The sequence below is a fragment of the Malus sylvestris genome, chromosome 4 (genome assembly GCF_916048215.2).
Source record: "Malus sylvestris chromosome 4, drMalSylv7.2, whole genome shotgun sequence".
NCBI lineage: Eukaryota > Viridiplantae > Streptophyta > Magnoliopsida > Rosales > Rosaceae > Malus > Malus sylvestris.
Genome location: NC_062263.1, coordinates 23082486 through 23103820, shown reverse-complemented (window position 1 = coordinate 23103820; position 21335 = coordinate 23082486). Strand labels below are relative to the sequence as shown.

Below are 21335 nucleotides of genomic sequence, written 5' to 3'. Positions count from 1 at the left end.
TCATTCTTTTATGCATGAGCACATGCCTCGAATCTGCAGCACTTCGCAACCTTACTCTGCTTGAAAATGAATCTGATCGCTTGGCTCTGCTAGACTTCAAGAAAAGAATAACCACAGATCCTTTTGATGTCATGAGCTCGTGGAATCATTCCATCCATTTCTGCAATTGGGTTGGAGTTTCATGCCACCGTTCCACCAAAAGAGTCTTGATGTTGAACCTGAAATCAAAAAAGTTGGTAGGCTCCATTTCACCTTCAGTTGGAAATCTTACTTATCTCACTGGAATCAATTTGAGATACAACAACTTTCATGGGGAAATTCCTCCAGAAATGGGTCGTCTACAAAGCCTACAATATCTCAACCTCTCTCATAATTCCTTTGGTGGGAAAATTCCAACTAATTTGTCGCAATGCATACAACTAAAATTCCTTAATTTGGAAATCAATCATATTAAGGGGTCAATTCCGAACCAACTCAGTTCATTGTTGAATTTAGAAGATATATGGCTGTATGATAACAATCTCACTGGATCCATCCCACCTTGGATAGGAAACTTTTCTTCTTTGAGGACTCTTGATCTTGTGAGAAACAATTTGCAAGGAAGCATACCAAATGAGCTTGGGCATATAACAGGCTTGGTTCAATTCTCAATTGGGGAGAATAATTTGTCTGGTATAGTCCCTTCTTCAATATATAATATTTCCTCCATACAAATGTTCAATGTCGTTATCAACCACTTACATGGAGAGCTACCACCAAATCTCGGCACTATGCTTCCTAATCTCATACAGCTTCACTTTAGTGGGAACAAAATAAGAGGAAATATTCCTATATCATTGTCAAATGCTTCTAGACTTCAGAGTCTTGGGCTTGCTGAAAATGGCTTCTCTGGGACAGTCCCTAGTGAAAGTCTAGGAAGCTTGCGAAGCTTAGTTTCGCTAAACTTTGAAAGCAATCAACTGGGAAAGAGAAAAGTTGGTGACTTGAATTTTCTCAATTTCTTGGCTAATTGCACTAGTTTGGTGTTTTTGGGTCTTCGCGATAATCATTTTGGAGGAGAGATCCCAAGATCCATAGCCAACCTTTCGACCCAACTAAAAGTTCTTACTCTTGGGGCCAATGTGATACATGGAAGCCTCCCTAACGGCATTGGAAATCTTCTAAATTTGACCGTTCTAGCAATAGAAGGTAACCATTTGGGTGGTAATGTCCCGCCTGAAATTGGGAAGCTAGAGAAGTTAGAGCAGTTGTATATGGATGGTAACGAATTTTCTGGGTCAATCCCGTCCTCACTTGGTAACATGACGTTATTGTTAAACCTCTACATGGAGGTCAACAGGTTTGATGGCAGTATACCTCCAAGTCTTGGAAACTACCAAAACTTATTAGATCTTAAACTTTCAAGTAACAACCTTACGGGCACCATACCTAAAACGCTTATGGAGCTTTCAACCCTTTCAATTTCTTTAGACCTGTCTGACAATTATTTGACTGGTCTACTGCCCTTTGAGGTGGGTGATTTAGTGCATCTCACGGAGCTAAATCTCTTAAGAAACAATTTATCAGGTGAAATCCCAAGCACCCTCGGCAGTTGTGCTAGTTTGGAGCGCTTGTATTTGCAAGGTAATAAGTTTGAAGGAATAATTCCTCAATCTCTTCAATTTTTAAAAGGCTTGGAAGAACTTGATATTTCAAGCAACAACTTATCTGGTCAGATTCCTGAATTCATAGGCAAGCTTGGTGCTCTCAAGTATCTCAATCTTTCGTACAATGATTTTGAGGGCGAGTTGCCTAAAGAAGGGATTTTTGCAAATATTAGTGGTGTCTCTATTCTTGGAAATCATAGGCTCTGTGGTGGCATCCCACAATTACATCTACCACCATGCCCCTCAAAAAAACACCATTCATCTCGAGGACTACATTCCCCAAAAGTTGTCATCCCTATAGCTTGTGTATTTGCAATCATAATTGCTCTATCATGCTCCTTTGGTGCTTGTTCAATACTGAAAAAGTCAAGAGATAAGTTTGCAACTTCACGTTCTTATAAGGATTGGAAATCAGGTGTCTCCTACTCACAACTCATTGAATCAACTAATGGGTTCTCTGTGGATAATCTGATTGGTTTGGGAAGTTTTGGTTCTGTTTATAAAGGGATAATTCCTAGTGATGGAACGGTAGTTGCTATTAAGGTATTAAACCTTCAACAACAAGGAGCTTCCAAGAGTTTTATAGATGAATGCAAAACTTTAAGGAGTACAAGGCACCGTAATCTTCTCAAGATCATAACTACATGCTCGAGCATTGATAATCAAGGTAAAGACTTCAAAAGTCTAGTTTTCGAGTTCATGGCAAATGGAAGTCTTGACTCAATGTTGTATCCAAGGGAAGAGGAGCAAACTCTAAGCAAGAGATTGAGTTTTATGCAAAGATTGAACATTGCCATTGATGTTGCTTCTGCTTTAGATTATCTCCACCACCATTGTGAAACGGCCATTGTTCATTGTGATCTAAAGCCGAGCAACGTGCTTCTTGATGAAGATATAGTAGCCCATGTTGGGGATTTTGGTTTAGCAAGGTTCCTCTTTGAAACATCAAATGGTCCCTCATTCAGTCAAACAATGTCATCTCAGTTAAAGGGTTCTATAGGCTACATTCCTCCAGGTATATATGAGTTTCTATCATTCTAACTTCCTTTTTATGTTCTTAGTAAATTATTACTAAAAACCAACTAATTAATATCTATTTATGAAAAATACATTACTGCCTTTTTTATTCTTGGAAAATAAGTAACATATTAATCTAAAGAAGATATTGTTCTAATTGTCAATTGCATATGACATATTGTATGTATGTCCTGGCAGAGTATGGTACAGGAGGCCAAGTTTCTATACTTGGAGATGTTTACAGCTATGGGATACTATTGCTGGAAATGTTCACAAGAAAAAGACCTACTGATGACATGTTCAAAGGTGGTTTAAGCATTTACCAATTTGTAGCCATGGCTTTGCCTGACCATGTCATGGACATAGTTGACCATTCAATTATCCTCGACCTCGAAGCAGACTGTGATGTCAACGATGACATAGAGCGAGAACAAACTCCATCGAGACGTAACAATCGTGGCCCGGTGAAAGCAAAGAAATTAAAGGAATGCTTGGTTTTAGTGATGCAAATAGGACTCTCTTGCTGTGCCATGTCACCAAGGGAACGGATGCTGATGGACGCAGTTGTCAGAAAAATGAGTGGAATTAGGGACTCGTACCTCAAAGTTTAAGAAGACTTATGAAGGACAAAGCATGCTACTCAACGGAGAAAGGACATGATGACTCATCAATAATATTTTCCACTCTCTACTCACCAAAATTTTCTTTCTACTTTTGCTTTCTTTCTCCTGCTATCGCTTTGTATTTTGTCTCGTTTATGTTTGTGGTGTGTTTTACTTATATGACTTGAAACTTTTGAATTTTAATTTGTGCGGTGCTTTTTAGAATTTTAATGATTAGCGGTTTTTGTTGGATTTTTTTTTCTAGTGTATTCTTTGTTGAATGGCTAACTCTGCAAAAAGTAGTTACAAACTGCTAGCAGCTTTGATAGAATTTGCAAATGGTGTTAGGAATGTGAGAGAGATGGTAGATAGTAATAACATTGCTACTTACATTTTTCTTTAATCTCGGAATTTGTTGTTCTCGGTGCTCTAAAAATGTTATTTTGCCGTATTCATAAGTGAAAACATAAAAAAGATGTTCACTTGTAAAAGGGGAAAGCAGAAAGTTGCATGATGGTGAGAGCTTAACATTAAGGTTTTGTGCAAAGGGTTTGGAGTGAAAGGAACATTCAAGTTAGGAGCATTTTTCTGTTGTGGTTGAAGGCCTGAGATTGATTTCCCATTCCATAAAATTGCTTGTATAAAACAAAACATTAAATTTAATATGAAAATTGCTAACATTTCTTACAATATATTTTATTAGAAAAGAACATAATGATTTTTTCTGAAGTGTCAATAACAATTTTCAAAATATTTAGCATTGTCACTTAACTTCGTTGTTACTAAATTTGCGTATAATATCCTTATTATATATGTACATACGTATTTTAACAAGTTTTGTTTTTCGTACACGTATTAATACGCTTTTTAAAACTCCAACGTACTATACATATTTTTCATGTTTAAAACACGTTATTTTCACACGTTTTTCAATAATACATATTATATTCAGTTTATCCATATTTTTAACATATTATTGATTAATAAATATTAAAATTTAAAAAAAATGGCCAAATTTTCAAAGTATTATTTTAGTAAAGTTATACACCGTGCATATTTTTCACATACTATACATTTCACTAACTATGCTCAGACAATCTCTAATCCTCGGAGTAAAATCAAATTTTAGGTTTTAAACTTATCCCAACTTGCTCCAACCCTTGGGGCAAATAATAGTTTTAATCCAAAACTCATTTTTGGTGCAAATTTAGCCCAGGATTTTCCCTAGGTTAGTGGGACTAGCCCACCCTATATGTGTACTTTTTTTAGTTTTATATTTATAAATTCATTGAATCTAACGGCTAAGATCAAATATGATCTAATCCATCGGTAAAAAAAATTAAAAAATCTAAAGGTCCAAATTTAAATCCAATGACTAAAGTAATTAAAAAAAATCATTTATGTGTTTCATATTTTTCATAGTGTTTCACGAGTTTCAGGGTCTCGGTTTAATGATTTTTCAATATTTATCGGAATCTAAACATTTTTAGGTTAAAATGTTCATAAAATTAAATTATAATAGTTTACATAATTATTCCTTTTTAGAAAGGTTACTTTAAGAAGAAGAAAAAAATCCTAAATTCATTCTTTAATAATCTCGGTTTAAAAATTTAACCCAGAAATGTTAGAGAAGAAAAACTATTTATGGATTAAAACCTAAAGGCTAAATAACCAAAATGGTCCCTAAGATTTGCATAACTCATCTCTTTGGTCCCTAACATTTCAAATCAATCCAAGTGGTTCCTGAGATTGTTCACCATCCATCATTTTGGTCCTTCCGTTAAAAACTCCGTTAAGTGTCCCAGAGCTCTTGGCTGGAAGTTTGGGTAATTTTCAAAGCTTCGTAACTTAATCGTTTCTTAACTAAATTCGACCCATAATATATCAAAATGAAGATAGGAAATTGTAGAGTAAGATTATACCTATTTGGATGCCCAATGGTTGCTGAAGATGGCCGGAAAATAGCCTCAAAGTTGACTGGTCCGAGGGAAAACTAGAACACTCGTCGGAAACTGGGCAAACTTTAAACGTTCATAACTTCTTCAATACTTAACGAAATCAAGTGATTCAAAAACAAAAATCATACTTCTCAACGAGATGAAGAGAATGGTACTTTTTTTATGGCTAACTCGCCATGGTTTGGCCGAAAAACGGCTCGAAAGTGGCCATGGACAGCCAATTTCGAGCTGTTTTCCGGCCAAACCACGACGAGTTAGCCATCCAAAAAGGTATCGTTATCTTCGTCTCATCGAGAAGTATGAGTTTGGTTTTTGAATCACTTAATTTCGTTGAGTATTGAAGAAGTTATGAACGTTTAAAGTTTACCCAGTTTCCGGCGAGTTTTTCAGTTTTCTCTCGGACCAGTCAACTTTGAAGATATTTTCCGGCTATCTCCGGCACCTATTGGGCTTCTAAATAAGTATAATCTTATTCTACACTTTCATATCTTCATTTTGATATATTATGGGTCGAATTTGGTTAAGAAACGATTGAGTTACGAAGTTTTGAAAATTGCCCAAACTTTCGGTCAAAAGCTCTGAGACACTTAACGGAGTTTTTAACGAAATGACCAAAATGATGGATGGTGTACAATCTCAGAAACCACTTTGATTGATTTGAAATGTTAGGGACCAAAGTAATGAGTTATGCAAATTTCATAGACCATTTTAGTTATTTACCCAAACCTAAATTTTCTGAATTAAAATTTTTAAATTTTAATCAAAAGTTAGAGGCATTCTTAACTTTTGACCTTTTTTTTATGTTTTTATTTTTTAATTTTACTAACTGTACTCGACTTTTGAACTTCTTTCTTTCTATTCGATTCTCTCAGTCAGCCCCCAATCGCGCCAATCCCAAATTTGTGCTCGCATCTCTCAGTAGCAGCCCTTCATCCGAGTCCTCTCCATCTATCTTCGGTAATCATTGGCCCCTTAGCTACTCGTTCTCCCTCTCTAGCTTTCGAGTATGTAGAAATTGCTGCTTAATTTTGAATTTTTTCCATCTGAAATTTAAATTTCTAGCCGAATGCGCATTCGATTACCTGTTTTAGGGTTCCTTTTTCTATTCAATTCATGAATCGTTTGATCTATTTGCACAGCCTTTTTAAATTCCACAATATGTTTTCTGTGATGGGAATTAGGCAAACATCGCAAGCGCCCAGAAGTTGAAAGAGTAACTAGAAATTAAAATTGGAAAAATTTGGAATATTGTGGGTTTTTTCTGTTTTTGTACTTATGGGGCAATGAACTGCTTTTCAATGATGATGAACTTTCACATTTTCTTGAAATTACCTTCTTTGTTAGTTCTTACTCTGATGAATTGGTGTTACAAAAGTAAACCACTTCTATTATTTTTGTGCATAGTTGTAAAAGAGTTTACAAATATTCGTAGCTGATATATTTGGCGTAAATTTCGTGATTTGCGAATATAAACATCCTGCAATTTGGCATGAAATTGTTGAAATTATGCAGATTTGCAATTGGGTTAGTCTTGAAATGTTGGAATTTGTAGTAGCGTTATCAGTTGATGCAGGAGCATCTAAGGGGCTCTCGAAAGCTAAGTGAGTCCGCTAGCCAGATAGCTGGCTAGGGTTGTAGTTAATTTGGGAGTTTTAGAGACCGTTTGGTACTCTATTTGAATTCAAGGTTTTAAACTCAAAAACTTGTTTAGTAAGCCTGTATTGTATGCAACCAATTCATCCAGCATCATCTCTAACAATAGGCTATATTAATTATAGATTAATCCCCCTCTATATATAAGGATAATACTTGTATCCCCTTTGGGGGATCCATAGCCAACTTGTCGACCCAACTTAATATTCTTGGTCTAGGGTTAAATTTGATACATGGAAGCCTCCCTAACGGCATTGGAAACCTTATAAACTTGAATATTCTAGCATTAGACGATAACCATTTGGGTGGTAGTGTCCCGCTTGAAATTGGGAAGCTAAAGAAGTTAGAGCAACTGTATTTGGATGCTAATGAATTCTCTGGGTCAATCCCGTCTTCCCTTGGTAACATGACTTCATTTTTAAACCTTTACATGGAGTTCAATAGGTTTGAGGGCACCATACCTATTAGATCTTTCCCTTTCCAGTAACAACCTTACGGGCACCATACCTAAAATGCTTATGGAGCTTTCAACTCTTTCAATTTCTTTAGACCTATCTGATAATTATTTGACGGGTCTGATGCCCTTTGAGGTGGGTGATTTAGTGCATCTCACGGAGCTAAATGTATCAAGAAACAATTTATTAGGTGAAATCCCGAGCACCCTTGCCAGTTGTACTAGTTTGGAGCGCTTGTCTTTGCAAGGTAATAAGTTTGAAGGAATGATTCCTCAATCTCTTAAGAATTTGAAAGGCTTGGAAAAACTTGATATTTCAAGCAACAACTTGTCTGGGCCGATTCCTAAATTCATAGGCAAGCTTGGTGCTCTCAAGTATCTCAATCTTTCGTACAATGATTTTGAGGGCGAGCTGCCTAAAGAGGTATTTTTTGCAAATGCTAGTGGTGTTTCTATTCTTGGAAATCATAGGCTCTGTGGTGGCATCTCACAACTACATCTACCTTCATGCCCCCAAAAAAAACACCATTCATCTCGAGGACTACATTCCCCAAAAGTAGCTCGAGGACTACATACCCCAAAAGTAGTCATCCCCATAGCCTGTGGATTTGGAATCATAATTGCTTTATCATGCTTCTGTGTTGCTTTTTCAATGCTGAAAAAGTCAAGAGATAGACTTGCAACTTCACGTTCATATAAGGATTGGACATCAGGTGTCTCCTACTCACAACTCGTTGAATCAACTAATGGGTTCTTTGCGGATAATCTTATTGGTTTGGGAAGTTTTGGTTCTGTTTATAAAGGGGTAATTCCTAGTGATGGAACAATAGTTGCTGTTAAAGTACTAAACCTTTAACAACAAGGAGCTTCCAAGAGTTTCATAGATGAATGCAAAGCTTTAAGGAGTATAAGGCATCGTAATCTTCTCAAGATCATAACTGCATGCTCGAGCTTTGATAACCAGGGCAAGGACTTCAAAAGTCTAGTTTTCGAGTTCATGGCAAATGGAAGTCTAGACTCAATGTTGTATCCAAGATATAAGGAGGAATCTCCAAGCAAAAGAATGAGTTTTATGCAAAGATTGAACATCGCCATTGATGTTGCTTCTGTATTAGATTATCTCCACCACCATTGTGAAACGACCATTGTTCATTATGATCTAAAGCCGAGCAACATACTACTTGATGAAGATATGGTAGCCCATGTTGGGGATTTTGGTTTGGCAAGGTTTCTCTTCGAAACATCAAATGATCCCTCCTTTAGTCAAACAATGTCATCTCAGCTAAAGGGTTCTATAGGCTACATTCCTCCAGGTATGAGTTTCTGTCATTCTAACTTTATGTTCTTAGTAAATTATTACAAAAAAAAAACAACTAATTAATCTCTATTTATGAAAAATACGTTACTGCCTCTTTTTTTCTTGGAAAATAAGTAACATATAATCTAAAGAATATATTGTTCTAATAGTCAATTGCATACGACATATTGTATGTCTGTCTTGGCAGAGTACGGCACAAGAGGCCAAGTTTCCATACTTGGAGATGTTTACAGCTATGGGATACTATTGCTGGAAATGTTCACAGGAAAAAGACCTACCGATGACATGTTTAAAGGCGGTCTAAGCATTTACCAATTTGTAGTCATGGCTTTGCCTGACCATGTCATGGACATTGTTTACCATTCAATTATCCTCGACCTCGAAACAGATGGTGATGTCAACAATGACATAGTGCGAGAACGAACTCCATCCAGATGTAACAATGGTGGCTCGGTGAAAGCAAAGAAATTAAAGGAATGCTTGGTTTCAGTGATGCAGATAGGACTCTTTTGTTGTGCAACGTCACCAAGGGAGTGGATGCTGATAGACGTGGTTGTCAGAAAAATGAGCACAATCAGAGACACGTACCTCAAAGTTTAAGAAGACTTGACAAGGACAAAGCATGCTGCCCAAAGGAGAAAGGACATGATCACTCATCAATAATATTTTCCACTATCTACTCACCAAAATTTTCTTTCTATTTTTGCTTTCTTTCTCTTGCTATCGCTTTGAATTTTTTCTCGTTGATGTTTGTGGTGTGTTTTACTTATATGACTTGAAGCTTTTGAATTTTAATTTGTGTGGTGTTTTTAGAATTTTAATGATTAGTGGTTTTTGTTGGATAAATATTTTTTATGTTCTTTGTTGAATGGCTAACTCTGCAAAAAGTAGTTACAAACTGCTATCAGCTTTGATAGAATTTGCAAATGGTGTTTGGAGTGTGAGAGAGAAGGTGGATAATGTTGAAATGTCTCACATCGATCGTATCAATGAGAAACTAAGAGTTTAAATATCATAACCTTACTCCAACTAATACCGAGGCCTTTTGTGATAAAACCATACACTTGATGGATTGTGCAGGTGTTAATTACCAAGTTAGGGATAATATCGGTGTTGTTGGAAGTGAACCCTTGGCCCGTCTCTCTGATAATTCTACAGATACTAAGAAGCAGAAAGTTACGTGATGGTGAGAGCAAAAGGTTTGCAGTGAAGGGGATGCTCATGTTAGGAGCATTTTTTTCGTTGTAGTTGAAGTTCTAGAATCGATTTTCCACTCCATAAAATCGTTTTTGAATAAAACAAAATAATAAATTTAATATGAAAATTGCTAATATTTCTTGCCATATGTTTTATTAGAAAAGAATGTAATGATTTTTTCTGAAGTATCAATAACAATTCTCAAAATATTTAGCATTGTCATAGTAAATTTGCATATAATATCCTTATTATATGTACATACATATTTTAACAAGTTTTGTTTTCTATACACGTATTAATGATTCGTTAAATTGTATGTTTTTTAACGGGGGGTGTATTCAATTAGGATTTTGAGGGATTTTAATTCTTTTAATGAATCTAGGGGTATTCAATTAGGATTTTAGATGATTCTTTGGAATTCAAGGTGTATTCAATTAGAATTTTAAGATAGTTTATTAAAATCCTTAGAAATCCGGGTGTATTCAATTATGATTTTAAAGAAGTTTATAACATTACATGTGTATTCAATTAGAAATTGATTTTAAAGAATTTGAGAAAGTTGAGGAATTTAAGAGAATTTGAGAGATTTCATAGTGTATTTTAATCATCCACAAATTTCATCTCTCCCCATGTGATTTCGAGGGAATTAAATCAAAATTTCATATGGAATCTCTACAAATCAATTAAACTCCATAAAAATTCATGGATTTATGGGGGGGTGTATTCAATTGAGAATTTGAGAGACTTTAATGGATTTATAAATCCATGAATTTTTATAGAGTTTAATTAATTTGTAGAGATTCCTTATAAAATTTTTGATTCAATTCCTTCGAAATCACATGGGGAGAGATGAGATTTGTGGATGCTTAAAATACACTACGAAATCTCTCAAATTCCCTCTAATTCCTCAACTTTTTCAAATTCTATAAAATCAATTTCTAATTGAATACACATGTAATGTTATAAACTTCTTTCAAATCCTAATTGAATACACCCAGATTTCTAAGGATTTTAATAAACTATCTTAAAATTCTAGTTGAATACACCTTCAATTTCAAAGAATCACTTAAAATCCTGATTGAATACCACTAGATTCATTAAAAGAATTAAAATCCCTCAAAATCCGAATTGAATACACCTCCCTATAAATCCATTAAAGTCTCTCAAATTCTCAATTGAATACACCCCCTAAAACTCCAATGCACAATACATATTTTTTTTTTCACGTTTAAAACACGATATTTTCACATCTCTTTCAACAATACATATAAAATTCATGCATTTTACTCATATTTTTAACAAATTATCGATTAAATAAATATTAAAATTTAAAAAATGCCTAAATTTTCTAAGTATTATTTTAGTAAAGTTATACACGTGCTTCACTTACTATACCTTTTACTAATTATGCTTAACTTTTGACCTTTTTATTTTTACCACTTTTGTTATATCCCAATCCGGGCTTCACCATATCTCGGGCTCGACTCCGCTATAGCACGATATTATCCACTTTGGGTCCTGACATGGACGGAGGGAGGTAAGGCCCAGTGGGGGCACATGCCCCCTCTCATCCCCTTTGTTTCATTACAAATTAATCATGCTTTGCAGATTATTCAATTAATCATATTAAAATAGTGAAAATCTTCTTTTAGTTTTTAAATGCCCATCCGTCTTGTATATTTTTCTCACGCACTAATGTCTAAACCTTGTTGAGTTGCTTGTACTTGGTTAATTAGTACAAATGAGCATTAGATTGTCAACAATTAAAAACAAAATTAGACAATAGAGTAATAAAATTAGGCATTTTGTAAGTAATTTTTTCAGCATTTGTAAAAGAACTAGCTTTATTTGTCCAAAAAAGGAGCTCAAATTTTTTAAGATGCCCCCTCTTAGTTAAATTTCTGGCTTCGTCCCTGGGTCCGGACCACGCCCTCACGGTTTTATTTCTAGGAATTCACACAAGAACTTCTCAATGGGTCACCCATCCTGGGAGAACTCGCTTAACTTTAGAGTTCCTACGGAACCCAAAGCTAGTGAGCTTCCAAAAAGCCTCGTGCTAAGGAGGTGGGCATGTACATATAATGTATAAAGGATTCACTCATCTGGACAATGTGGGATTTAACAACTTTCATTTTAGTTTTGAGTCCTAATTAAACGTGCCAATTTACCTCCCATCACAAAAATAAAAAATTATAAGACTAATGAAAAATGCCTCACCAACTTATTTTTATCCAAAAATATCTAATGAACCTTTTTTTATTCGTAAGGACAATTACAAATTTTCTGAAGAAATAGCTTTAACTTATTTACTATATAGTTACCGCAGCCAAACTAAATTCATTTACGATACTATCACCACCGCTATCTTGTTTTTGTTATTATTATTTATAGTAATTCATTAAGCATTTTTTATTAAATTATATAAAGCCATTTTGATAAAAGTGAAGTTATAAATATAAACACTTTTTAATTTTTACACTACTTGTTAAATTTTGTTTGTTCTTGTTTGCGTTATTAATCTGATTATTAAAATTAAAAAGAGTGAGAAGTCAGGGTAGGTGAAAATCATCTACCCAATAATAAATAAGAAAAAATAAATAAAAAAAATGAAATTGTTGTATGAATTTTTAATTGAAACTTAAAAGAAAACAAAACATTAGCCCTATTCGATTTTTTGTGTCATTTGTGCTCTCCTCTCTCATACAGTAGCAGCACTTCATCCGAGTCCTCTCCAGCTATATTCGGTAAGCATTGGTCCTTTATGCTGCGTTTGGTACGCAGACGGAACGGAACGGGACGGAACAGATGTTCTATATTATGTTTGGTACGTGCAGGACGGAACAGGATAGTTGTTCCGTCCTGCGTTTGGTACCGCATGGACGGAACAATACCAAAAGATTAAAATGACTAAAATACCTAAAACCCTTCTTACAACAACACAGAACATCGCCACTGCTGCTTCTTCTTCTTTATCTTCCACTCTCTTCTCTCACCCTCCAAACCCAACATTCATCGCCACCCCTTCTCCCACGAGAGCCTCGTTGAAACCGTTTTCCTTCTCCCAGGTGCCGAGGTGGATGCAGGGAACTCTTCGATGCCCTTCTTCATGCCAACGTCGTAGATTCGGATCTTGGGGTCGGGCACACCGCGACTGAAGCAGGATTTCGGGTAAGGTTTGTTCTTGATATTTGCTATTCTGATGTTACGGCAGAGCAAGGGCAAGGGTATCAACAGTTTCAATTTGATGTTCTGAGTCTTGTTGGAAATCAACCTTGGGTTCCCCATGCAATCCAGATGTTTGATGGAATGCCAAAAAGAAGAATTAAGGACCCAATGCCTAATTTTCTCACCTTGGATGGAACAATTTAAGTCTGGTTTGGCTCTTAATGAGTATACAAACTGTGCTTTGAGAGCTTTAAGGGCAATTCGAATGTTGAGATTTCTATTGGATGAGGGAGGGGATCTACGAGAACTACAAATTGTCGAGGCTGTGTTTAGGCAACTGTGTCAGTTGACATAAACAAGTATTAAAATTGTTTCGGATCAATTGAGCATTGTGGACATTACACTTTTGTATCCTGTAAGTCTAGAGCTCACTCTCTTGGCTTTAGATTGGAGCAAGTTACATATTACAAGACCATTAATCTTGATCCTTACAGCAGTGTTTCTGCCCTTTGAAGATTTTTCTATTATTTGTAGACATTTCCAAACAGTCTCGAGCAAGGAAAATATGGTGTACCACTTCAAGGTTAGTTATACTGTCGACGTAAGGTTGATGCCTCTTATGACTCACACTCATTTCCTTCCATATGAGGATATTATTCTTGCCTTGACATCTGCATATTGGAGTTCAGAAGCTATGCACTTACGTAAGTTCATTGCTACATCTTTTCATAAGAGTGGGTTACTAAATAATGATTTTGCATTGATTGTCTTGCACCTGCACCTTAAGCCGGTTGAGAAATTCATGGAAATATTTGAGAACGTGTGGATAAGCTGGATGACACTACTTATTAGTATGAATCACAAAGGGGCGCTGAACATGGAATCTTTCATTAAGTTACAGAGACTTTTACCATTAACAGGAGTTATGTTTAAGTACAACAATCCAGTGGCAGCCACCTACTTTAGTTCTGAAAATCAAAGACATGTTTGTCTTATCTTTGGTATTGATTCCATTGCTTTGAGAACTGCTTTTGAAAAGTATTGGGATAGTGAGGACTATGTAACATGGTGCCACTTCAATGTCACATGTAACGTTGATCTTATGGCAGCTATGTTTGTGACTCATACGACTCATGTTTTTTTAATGGAGATGTATTTTTCTGGTCCTACTACTTCTATGTCTCCTACTCATGTTCAGCCTCCAGTGACCACTTTTGTTCATGGTTTGCTTTTTCACCTTCATAAGCATGAATTAGATAATGTCTCAGTGGGGATGATAACTCAAGTTGCTGCCACCCTTAGTTATTGATTGAATGTTAATGTTTTGTTTATTGCCGAATGGGTTGAGAAACATATAGTTTTTGTGTCATTGTTCACATGGAGTGAAGTGTTGAGCAGAACTTTTGTTGTTGCTGATCTTTTTTGTCATCATGCCAAAGTGCAAGTTCCCTTGGCAAATATGAGAGCCATACTAGAATTTGGAAGATGGTTTTCTGGGGTGTACATGGAAATTATTACTAATGGCTGGAAATTGTATTATGTTCGACGTGAATGTAACTATAACACTCTTTGATTACTCTAGCTTTGGTGAACATGATCAATATTCTTTATGGGAAAGGAATACAACCATTACTTTCACGAGGTTGGCAGGGGTCAAACAACACAGAGTGGAAGAGAAATGTTTATCTGATTCACTTATTCACCTATGCAGTCCAGAGTAATGAACCTGCTGTCATGTGGTTCCTCACGAGTGATGGAGCATCCGCAGCTTGGATCAGACCTGTTTGCTTGGTCGTAGACCAGAGGGCAATTATAGGATGCTCAATCTGGAAGTTTTTGCTATTTGCAGTTATGAATCTTTCTGATTTCTGATAGCACGGATGATGTTAAACAAACATGATCTCCAAATTTCTCACCAAAAGGAGCAGAAGATAACAAGAATCCTCTGAAGCCAACCAAGAAGACAAAGTTGTCATGTCCGGTTGAAAGCTTACCTTGATAAACAAGCGTTATTCGGTCTAGAGAAGGCGGCATGAGAGCTTACCTTGGTAAACAAGCATTATTTGTGCCAAGAATAGTCTTTTCGTTTTCTATTCTCTTGATGATTCTTTACTTTCTAGCGATAGATAGGACAGCTTGAATCAATGAAATTAATTTACCTAGTTGTTCTTCAGAAGAACTTCTTCTCCGGTTATTTTTAAGGTCGGGTATTTGATAAATTGAATTGAGCATCGGTCGTTGCTTCCTTCAGTTTTGTATTCATATATATTATCTTGGAACCAATGAAGCCGGCAACCCTCAACGAGTTTTTTCTTTTACGTGAGAGAAATGCTAAGGGGTGTCTATGGAGAACACGAATTCCCTCCGGATCCATTACGTGGAGGTCCAGAAGAATCAACGTTTCTCATTATCTTAAACACAATATCAGCTGCAAGTATTAATGACAAACCTTTGAGCTAAAGTTCTGTCTCAGTAACTCTCTCTCTCTATATATATATATAAATTTTATCCTTGTAGATCACTATCTACTGCTTAATAACAGTTACTGTAAATGAAAAGGCTGTTTTTCACTACAAATTTACAGTCCAAAAATTGCATATTAGCGAGGCATCTCACCTCCGGAATCTAGCACAGAATCACCTGCCCTGAATCACCCTGTAATTGAGAACCAAGTCCTCAGATTTCTTCTATATATAAGCCCGCACCATGGCTAAGTTTAATGATATTATCTTATTCATGAGAACCATGTAATGGTTGTCATGCAAGGATGAAAAATATATAAGCTTAATCATATTATCTTGCTAAAGCAATAAACATGAAATATCCAGAACTTAAACATGAAATCCCAAATTAAACATTCGTCCTGACTTAAGAAAAAAAAAAAAGATAAGGTCTTACTAAGCCCTAGAAGTTGATATAGTTCATATCATACTAAACCCCCTAATGCTCAGATGCCATCCATAAACATTTTAATGAAATCTGGCTTGTTAGAGTCATCCAGGGTACACCAAAAACTAAACATATCAGTATCTTTCACTAACTTCATTGAAATTTTCAGCACCTAATCGTATGGGATACCCATGGCCTTAAGCTGAGAATGTAACTTGGCTTTAGCTTCTCTTAAAGTAAAACTTTCCCCTAAATTCTTCATTTCAGTAACTGCTTTATCCCAACCTTCACGAATAACAGCTACAATATTTGCATTAGCATCATTCTTATTCCTCTTCCTCTTCCTAATAGGTTGAGATGCACTGGATGTACCAACAGAATGAGATGGGGTAGGTGAAGTTGGAGGCATCTCGAAGGTCTCATCGCAATCCTCATTTTCCATTCCCATGTTTTCCATTGCATCTGCTGTTGATTCAGCCATACTACCCATGGCTCGGTCTCTCCCAAACACCGTACACAAGCGTGGATACAATGGAAATGGCTTATTTGGTTTGTAATATGCATTAGGATGTTTCTACAATAAGAACCCAAAGAAATCAAAGTTATGACTTCAAAGAAATCAAATATTGAAATTGAATATTTTAAAATAAAATTGAACTTAGTAGAACCTGTGCAAGATTGTGCACATGCAACTGTGAAAGATTGTGTTTTTGAGACAACTATATATATTGGGAAGGGGCTTATGAGTTAATAATAATTTGGTATTTAACTACAAATGAAGAAAAATCTTATTAAAGCAACTAATTGAAAAAGAATAAGAAACAAAATATACCTTCACCCACAGCTGTAGTACATCGTCACTATCCACAACAACACATTTTTTTTCGTCATTCCAACCAAATCTAGACGTATTCATCATGTCATATGCAGAGGAATACTTTTCTTTCAAACGCTTCAGCTTGTTTTGTATATGCTTTGGCTCTATATTAATGCCCGGAATCATCTCCCTGATCTTGGTGGCAACCATTACAAATGTACCAGCCTTAAAACTGCCGGTCTCACACCTAACACCTTCAACTACCATCTCCTCGAGGATGGTAAGCAGCACATCCTCCTCATTATCATTCCAATTACGTGAGGTGGCCATATAATCTATCAAAGAAGCCATAATATTACATATGAAAAACAAAGAAACATATTGTTAGTGGAGCAAACATGATGCAATTACGTTAATATCTACCTACAACTTTTTACAAAGCTAAATTACTTCAAATATTAAAAGGTAATCAATTATCAATTTATTATCCATGTACTCAAGGCTACATGGCAACACCAAGGGATAGCACTTACAAACAAAAATTTTAAGGATCATAGAAAATGCACATTAAACAGTAAACTGGTGATAAACACATATCATGAGGACTGAAATAAAACAATGTTATCCAAGTGAGGTTTTTGGTTAGCAACAATATATTTAGTAAGCAGAAGTATATTCTAAATTATCCATTCTTGTGGTTTGTTTCCAGCCTGGCCGTAGAAAGATAAGGTACTAGGGTCAGATTAACTTTTAAGCAGTTAAGCAAATTTAAAATTTTAAACAGTGTTTCTAATTCCTACCATATAACAACACCGGGCTTTATCAGCCATAACATCCAAATAACTCTCAATTACCACGTTACAAATCCACTTAATAAACATCTCAATAGTCTTCAAACAATGAAAAACAATTACATCAATCATCTCAGTAAAATGTCATCAAACAATAAAAGACAATTACAACAACTACTATGTCAACCCATTTTCAAGCCCTCCTTCCTCTCCACTCATCGTATATTTCTCTTGCAAGATCATCCCTCCATTGAGTCCATGTTTGGCTTGACTCAACGGTTTCAATGTAGGCTAATACTTCTGGTAAATCTTCCCTTATAGGCAATTCATCAAATGCAAGCCTTGCATTTTCCTCAGGATCAACCGCCATGTACATTCTGATAAAATTATGAAGTAAACTACATGCAGTGATCATTCGTCCTTGAATCTTAATTGGATAGTAGGAAGGACTTCGCAAGATAGCCCAACGTCTTTTGAGGAGGCCAAAACATCTCTCAATGACATTCCTAGCACGTGAGTGTTTCATATTAAAATATTCTTCATGATTCGTAGGTGCACGTGAATTGCCTTCCCACTCTTGCAAATGGTATCTCGTGCCTCTATACGGTGTCAGAAAACCCTCACCATTCGTATATCCGGAATCAACCAAATAGTATGTACCTACATTAGTTGATAATAAATTTTAGTTGTTGGCCAACAAAGGTAAGGAAGAATACTATATCTTGGTCTATTGACATTAGGCACAGTGACCCCTATGTATGTTCCATCTAGCGCTCCTAAGCAACCCTAGACAAAAGAAAAACTTATATTAATTAGCAACTACAAATAATTATGTTATTAATGATTTTACTATGATGATTACCTTAAAGCATTTCCATCTCGATTCCGTGCAATCCTCTGGTATAGGGGTTGGTTTTGCAAACAACACATCTTGCAAACTGAGCAACGCACGCAATACTCTGCGAACATACCGACTAATAGTTTCACCAGACCTAATGAATCTAACTTGCATTGACCTATTTTTATTGTGGTGGGCTAATATGTTGACAAAAGTAGCTACTTGCTCCTTTATTGTAACATGACCATCATCTACCAATCCAGCACGACTTTGTAGTAAATCACATAAAACTGCAAATGCATTCCTATCCATTCGCAGCTCCCACAAACAGTGAGTATCACTCAATCGTGTGATACGATTTATTTCCTCTCTCCTAACATGAAGTCTAACAAATGTCATCTGCTCTAAACTAGCTATTTCCCGTTGTCTCCTTTGTTGTTGTCTATACCTCAACAATTGTGCATTCATAGTAAAGACTTGTGCCATTATAATCCAAACGTTCAAAAGAACAAAGAATTGAGTCTCATATTCATCCATACCTTCACATGAAAAAAAAACATATGCAGGATTCAATTATTGAATGAATCAAAATATGATACTATATTTTCATAAACATCAAAAGAACCCTAATAGGAATTGATAATGATAAAAGTGTCCAAACTAAAACTTGGGATGACATATTGTGAACCACAAAGAGTAAATTGCAAATAAAAAACAAAGTCAACATAGGGTCAGTGGATACTATACCTTAAAAAAATATGTTCAAGAGTGATCTGTACTACACCAGTTACTACAATGGTCCTCATTAGTTAGTACATAGTGAAAACTTATAAGCCCTTAATCCCAACCTAACCACAGATTGAACTAAAAATGGAAATCTCATCACTACCTTCTGATTCACCTAGTAATCCCCTCTTCTGTAACAGTAACAAAAAAAACCTAATAACTTGTGGTAAAGGATATTGACCAACTTGCACATGGAGATATCAAGGAATTACGGTAGGGGAAAATCCATTTACTGCAAACTTGCAGCAACTATAATTACCAACATTGTCTCAGCGACAACTAAAGTTTAAATTCCCATGTAAGTAAAGAGGAAAAACAAAACTAATCAACACCAATTTTGTAAAGCCCACAGGGAATTCGAAATTTCATCGACTTTGCCAGCTGGGCCACATAATGAGAGAAGATTATCAAAGTAGAACTAATGCATAAAATGCTTTTGGGAAGAAATTGAAGGGGGGAGTCGTTGACATCGAATCCAATGTCCCCATCAAGCCAAAATGGAATAGGGTGTGCATCAATATACTTGAATTACAAACAGCAAAAAGGGTTAACTTATGTTTGCAATTTCTTTCTAAAATTTTGAAAACTTAATTGTAGTTAAAATTAAACTTAATTATAAGTGATGTGTCGTGCGCTAAATCGTTAAATTATTATAATAGTGTAAATTTAACAAAATGCTAGTAACTACATAAAGTCTAAATGTAGAGATTGATATCTTATATTTTTCTAGCTGGATATATGCGTTTGGCAACATTCGTTTGCTTAAAATTATGCAGAACAGTTTTCCAAAGTAGGTAGCTGATTGCCACCCAACAAAATCTACAACAACCAACCCCAACTTAACAATTTCACAAACCTAAAGTTTTATTTTTCCTTCTATTTCCTCCTTAAGCATTTATATCTATACACACTTATTCAGCTACTCATGATCGATCCAACAGAATCCAATCCAACAGAACCCAAAGACATTAGATTTGTAGATTTCAGCACATAAAAATCGAAACTTAAACACTGAAAAAAATCCAACAGAACCCAATCCAACAGAGGAAAATCCAAAACATAATCCAATCCAACAGAATCCAAAGACATCAGATTTGTAGATTTCAGCACATAAAAATCGAAACTTGAACACTGAAAAAAAAAATCCAGATAGAGAGATACCTTTGAATGCAGTACTGCTCAATAGGGGGAGTGGAAGCAGATAAACAGAGGCGGATCTTTGGTTGCAGATGCAGTATTGGGCAGATCAAGGCACTACAACATACAAAGAAATCAAAACAAGCAAATCAGAAAAGAATACAAAGAAATCGAAGCACTACAAAATACAAAGAAATTCAGCAGAATTAGGAATTTGGTGTTAATAAAATCGAAACAAGCAAATCAGAAAAAGAATAAAAATACCACTTCAAATTTACATCAAAATTAATTAAAGATATGAAAAGAGGGTCAGCGGTGAGAGCCCTGGCCAACCAACAATGCATGATGGTTGGGTTGATTAGCACTGCATCAATGTTGAAAAAAAAAATAGAAAACAGACAGCTCATGCACCATCTCAATCGATCGAGATTTCAGAACATGCAATGACTTGATGGCAACCCTAATTTTGGTTTTGCATAGCTAACCCTAGACAAGTGGTAAATCAAGGACTATAGGGGTTTAGGATTTGCATCAAGTCAATATCCTTTAACTTTGCCGCCACTTGGGGTCAGGTTTGTAAGAAAATGGGGTTTTAGTTTCAACAATTGCGGCATGGAAGGTGGACGAGTCAGTCCATCCAAATGGGTTGGGTTTCCGATTGCGAGCCTCCAAAATGTGGTATAAGGACTGAGAAATGAACATGTTTTTTAATTTTTTGATTTTATTGCTGCAGCAAACTAAATAGAAGGGAAACCCCAAAATCAAGTCTTACATTTTGGAGGCGTGTTTTCACCAAATCAGCACAATACAAAGAAAGAGAGACCGAGAGGCAAATCGTACCTGGACTGGAGATGCAGAGCTGAAGTTCACAGAGAAGGTTGCAAAGGGGAGATGCAGAGGATGAGGAGGAAGGTTGCGAAGGAGGGGAGATGCAGAGGAGAGGAATGAGGAAGACAACGGCAGGCAGAGAGAAGATATTGTTTTAGGGTTTGTAATGATTTAGATGGTGTAATTTTTGAAAAAGATATGGGGTACATTTGTCTTAAAATGGTAAAATATTGTGTTCC

At 35.8% G+C, this 21335-nt stretch overlaps 2 protein-coding genes, 2 long non-coding RNA genes and 1 pseudogene across 4 annotated transcripts in view; 3 read left to right on the top strand and 2 right to left on the bottom strand.

Annotated features, from left to right (window-relative positions):
• Nucleotides 1-329: 329 nt before the first annotated feature.
• On the top strand, nt 330-3471 carry LOC126618222 (probable LRR receptor-like serine/threonine-protein kinase At3g47570). The gene is made up of 2 exons (XM_050286285.1): nt 330-2661; nt 2862-3471. Exons 1-2 carry the CDS (start codon nt 330-332, stop codon nt 3272-3274), a joined length of 2745 nt encoding a protein of 914 aa, XP_050142242.1. The 3' UTR covers nt 3275-3471.
• Nucleotides 3472-5432: 1961 nt separating this feature from the next.
• LOC126618221 (probable LRR receptor-like serine/threonine-protein kinase At3g47570) overlaps nt 5433-21335 on the top strand; it is a 29314-nt gene continuing 13411 nt past the window's right edge. Inside the window, exons 1-2 of the mRNA XM_050286284.1 lie at nt 5433-5493; nt 6065-6180. Of these exons, the coding sequence (XP_050142241.1) occupies nt 5433-5493; nt 6065-6180 (177 nt within the window). The remainder of the gene's footprint in view (nt 5494-6064; nt 6181-21335) is intronic.
• Nucleotides 6174-9494, top strand: LOC126619127 (probable LRR receptor-like serine/threonine-protein kinase At3g47570; annotated as a pseudogene).
• Nucleotides 15559-16324, bottom strand: LOC126619150 (uncharacterized). The gene is made up of 2 exons (XR_007621982.1): nt 15943-16324; nt 15559-15907 (listed from the first exon to the last, which is right to left on the bottom strand). It is a non-coding gene; the product is annotated as an uncharacterized LOC126619150 (long non-coding RNA).
• LOC126619149 (uncharacterized) lies at nt 18788-21192 on the bottom strand. Its single transcript, XR_007621981.1, has 3 exons — nt 21109-21192; nt 20293-20385; nt 18788-18884 (listed from the first exon to the last, which is right to left on the bottom strand). It is a non-coding gene; the product is annotated as an uncharacterized LOC126619149 (long non-coding RNA).